At 36.8% G+C, this 4869-nt stretch overlaps 1 protein-coding gene across 1 annotated transcript in view; it reads right to left on the minus strand.

The window, feature by feature from the left end:
* Positions 1-326: 326 nt before the first annotated feature.
* RAB21 (RAB21, member RAS oncogene family) overlaps positions 327-4869 on the minus strand; it is a gene marked incomplete at its 5' end in the record, with an annotated part of 5431 nt that continues 888 nt past the window's right edge. The window contains 4 exons of the mRNA XM_010176970.1: positions 327-1643; positions 2505-2593; positions 2965-3019; positions 3845-3908. Of these exons, the coding sequence (XP_010175272.1) occupies positions 1504-1643; positions 2505-2593; positions 2965-3019; positions 3845-3908 (348 nt within the window). The remainder of the gene's footprint in view (positions 1644-2504; positions 2594-2964; positions 3020-3844; positions 3909-4869) is intronic.

The raw sequence follows: 4869 nt of genomic DNA on the forward strand, positions 1-4869 counted from the left end.
ACACTTCTCTTACACATCAGACTGATTAGTAACTACTCCTCCTTTTGTGCATCGGAACATACCCACACCACTGAATGCATTCATATGCAATACTAATTCTACCCTTCAGAAAAAGGAAGGCCAAGGAATATTCTATTTTGTCAGAGACATCACCTTTACTGTTTTTCCAAGCATGACAACTTAAGTAAAAAAAAAAAGTCAGAGCACAAAACATTTTAAAGTTTCAGCTACCACCATTTGTGTTCCTTTGGGATAGTAGTTTATACACTTTGTTTCTGAAAACCCTTCTCCCAAAGCTTATGTGGGCTTCAAAATGCTTTACAAGAGAAAGAGCAAGTCAGGACTAAGTTCAGTTCTGTCTAGTACCCCCAAAGTTACAATTACATCTGGCAAGTTTCGTATCTTCCACTTAATCACTCCAAATCAGAAGCGGTTGTAGTTAATTCCAATTCATTTGTTCACTCAAGCCCTGCAACATAGGGTAAAAAATTATGCTCATTAGTAGTTTATAATGCTGTTTTGGGACACAAATGCGTTAATGCAGCTTAAGAGTTTCCCATGCACCTGGTTTACCAGCTACCAGATAGACGAGGGCTAAAGTTGCTTTGACTTTCTGGGGATATTCTGAGAGGCCAAAGTAACTGCAGAGGCAAGATATATGCATACGCCAACTGTTGTAGCTGGGAGTCAAACACCTCACTGTTAAACAGCAATCTAAGGAAGCATTCCCTTCCCACTGAGGGGGTACTCTAAATACTGCTGCTTGCCAGATAAGGCTTAAAAAAAATGCTGTAGCTATGAATATACCAAAAAAAGCTGTTTTCAGGTAGGGGGAATAGAATGAGCAATTCAACAATACATATGAAAAGCTTGCATCTTTCACTGACTTGTTCACTTCACAATCACTGACAAGACTGATGTACATATTTCTGCACTTGCAACTGTAAAAGCAGATAAAATATTTAATATGTAATTTACAATGTATTTTACCAGCTTGGCATACAGGATGAACAGAATATATCAAAGTAGTTGACAGTTATAGGCTTGTAAAGGCCCTGCAAAAATATTACTTCAGGTATCTGCTAATTTAAAAAAAAAAAAAAATCAATTTGCATTTTCAAAGTGATACAATTCAATCTACCACAAAATACAAAGAGCTGCAAAAACATATACCATTCCAACAACAATGTATATAAGTTATTAAATAATGATCTGATTTAAAAGAATATAAATGAAGCCTTTAAGTAGGTCTTATCTACATGCATATTATTCCTCATTAAAGAAAAATATGTAAAAAGGCCATTGGTAATTGCTTTGTTAACCACTGTAGAAAATGCCAATTCTCTGGTCACAGATGCCACTAGTTTAGCACTTAAGGTCTCTGCAGTGTTACATGTGATTATTTTTAAATACTGTTAATTCTATTACTCCATTGGTAAAGAACGTGTGACTTGGAATATGGCAGTCTTCATATTGAGAGGGCAGTGATGCACAGTTTTATAATTATCCAGAAGAACAGCACCCTCCACTGCTCTGTACTTGTGGCTCATCATCAATGATCTGTACACCTCGCCTTGCTATTCCTGACTGACTGGAACCATTGCCTCTTGCTCTTTCATCCACTTGAGCAGTTTCTATCATTCCTGTAAAGGAAGAAATGTATTAGATGACATTCCACTGCATTTTTACACAAGACTTTGAGATCTTAATCTATTTGAATTACATGCACAGAGAAAATTCAGCAAGACTGGTTCTCCTATTTATTATGCAGAAGTACTCAGGTATCACATGGCACAGCAGCAAGAACTTAAATCTTCTTCCTAAAGCACCAAACATCCAGCAGCTCCTGTTGCCTAAGGGAGACCTTAGATGCTCAGAGTTAGATGCTAGATTTACCCACCCATATCAAGAACATTCTGTTAAAAAAGAAAACAAACAAGAAACCCCACACACCAGACATATACCAGCCCCCCCTAAAAAAAAAAAAACAAAAACAAACCCCACCTACTCACCGTGAAGTTTTGCTTAAATTCTCCTATCATAAGAACAAAACGAATAGGACAGCTTCTCTGTGTTACAACACTTCTATCCTACATTCCATGATTTTTACCATTTGCTTAGACTGTGCCAAATTTGCATCATTACAACTTTGAGTTTATGATTTGTAATTGACATCATTCAAGAACATCTTTGAAAGAGGCAACAGTGAGACCAGTCACACGAAGTTTGATGTGAAGGTACTATTTACACACACTGAATGAAACAACAGTCAGCGCTCCAACAAAGTTACAAAAGACTTTTTCAAAGTACAGCATGCATTTGCAATACAGTGAGCATCCATACATCAAGCTTCCATAGCTGTTACAGTATACAGGTGGCTTGAAGTAGACTCAAAGTCAGTTCTTAGTAATAGTTTACATGAGGGCTTTTCTATATTGTTTTAAGCATTCTGAAGCCTTGAGCATTTTGTGAATAAGCCCTTTACCAAACTAGACAATACCTACTTTTACAAAGGTCAAGAAACAGTTCTTCAATTCCTTTGTTCTGTTTAGCTGAAGTATGATAGTGTTTTGCTCCAACAGACTCAGCATACCTGTAGGAATGCAGATACAGAACTTCAGTGTACCGAAGGACTTAATCTTTCTAAGCCACTTTACATTAAGCAAAAAGATGATCACAAGAGGTTTTATTCCAAGTTCAGAGTTAATCTACACATGCTGATTTAATGTGAAAAGGGAATTGTGTTTAACACTGCCATGATTCATTAAAAGAAAAATGTTATGTCTAGAAATGCATTTAAACAGCAAATGTTGACTTCAATAATGTATAATTCTCAAGTTACACTTTGGTCAGTAAGGGCATTCCAGGACTCAGATACTAACAGAACACTTAAAACAGCATCACAAGTTATTACTCCAGCATAATCCTGCAATGACTGTTTTATTAATAACTGGTATGACTTACGTTTCTGCTTCTTGCACTGAAACGTGTCTCTCTTTTTCCAAGTCTATTTTGTTACCTGTTGGAAACAAGTTAATTTTTCAAGTCTTCATCCTCCAAAATTACCCAAAAGAAAGCAGTTATGCAATCACTGTACACCATCATTTTCTTACAATCTCTCCCAGTAAAGACCAGCTCTTACATAGGTCTCAATTTGGAGCACAACAATTTGTTTTAAAGAATGCCCTTTCACTCAAGCATTTACAGGCAATTAAGTTCTACTTCCGCAGAGATACCAGGACAGCTAAATACATCCATATAATCCATCAATTCAGCCTTCTGCTTTTCTTCTGCAATTCATTAGGCAGCTTATTTGTGCTGCAAAGGTAGTTTTTGTAGAAGATCCATACATCTATCATCCTGAAAGTGTTTTAATCACTAGATCTGATTTTAAATCTAAACCCAGTATTTCTGTTGCATTGTTTGCATTGAAGTAGCCAAGCTTTAAGACTCATGCTACCTCCCAAGCACTTGATTATGAAAAGAGACTGAGAACCACAGAGAACAGTAAAAATCACAATGCTTGAGTACTTGCAAGAAGGATAATACACATTTGAGATTTATGCTTCTCTTTGTTAAACTACAGTCTGAAGTGTCTGTACCATGCACTTCTGACATGATGTATCATTGAACAGCTTGTTTTTCAAAACTAACTTACCTTCCTCAATGGGATCTACTGAAACTTCTAGCTCCAGCTGAATTTTAAATATTAAACTAACCTATGTTTTACCCCTTCACGTGTACAAGCTGTTAAAGCAGTGTTTGGAACATGGTATTAATTAAAAGAAACATTTCTGCTTCAGTCATTAGAATCCCATGTTAAAAAAAACCCAACAAAACTTACCTACTATACATAAACAGATTTCATTTCCCAACATTTTTCTTAATTCCTTAACCCAGTTTTTTACCTGCAAAAAGAACAGAGGTAGGTTTATTTTCACTTGACATACTACTAGCTTAAGCATTGCAGAACTGACCTGTTTCCTTCATTAACTGTTTAAACAAACATTTTCAGAGCAACACAGACGGACAAAATATTCTTTACATACTGATGCACGGCTCTTGCTCATCAGGTTTTAGTTCACAATTGAAATTAAGAGCAAATGACTTAGATAAAATGGTTCAATTACTCCAGAAATATAACTCACCACACTCGTGTTAGCCTCACTCCAAAGAACAAGTTCACTGCTTTAGCCACTTTAGGTCAGGCATGAGATCTTTTATCAACAGGCACTTACTGACAGATCACAAATGGTACTTTAAAGGCAGAGGTACCTGAACTGAATCGTTCAGGTTAGATTACAACAGATGTTTGCTTCCTGAGAGAACAGATGGGACAAGAGTGTCGAGTCAGCTGATGGTAAGGTGTCTCTTAGCAATTCTGTTGTCATGCTTTGAAGTTGTATGATCACTGCACTGACTTAGGGACTGCTATTTTAAGGGAATTTAAGTCTTGAAGGAAGGCAATAACTTCAAGAACCTAAAAATAGTTAGGATACATGATACAGAGGTAGTTATGCAGTAACTTCTGCAAACTAACCTTCCTGCTTTTTTCTGAAAATTTAAGTGTTCTGTTATCACAGGATTTTGCTAAGTAGAGCTCAGCATGAAAAGGCACAAATTGAAGTAGTATTCACAAGTCATGACAATTCTGCAGATGGGGGCAAGAGTCTGACTGCTGGCGCCAGTGCTTTACTTGCCCTACATCAGACTATTTGAATCATTCAAGCTGTTGTGGAACTATATCCTTATACTACTTCTACCACTGCTAATCCAAGCCTTGCCCAGACAACCACAATTTCTTACTCCTCTACACAGAAGTCCTACTGGTTTTGCCACAAGCTAATTGGAGACAAACTCACTCAGGAA

This window comes from Antrostomus carolinensis, unplaced genomic scaffold, assembly GCF_000700745.2.
Source record: "Antrostomus carolinensis isolate BGI_N321 unplaced genomic scaffold, ASM70074v2 scaffold27711, whole genome shotgun sequence".
In the NCBI taxonomy this organism is placed as follows: domain Eukaryota; kingdom Metazoa; phylum Chordata; class Aves; order Caprimulgiformes; family Caprimulgidae; genus Antrostomus; species Antrostomus carolinensis.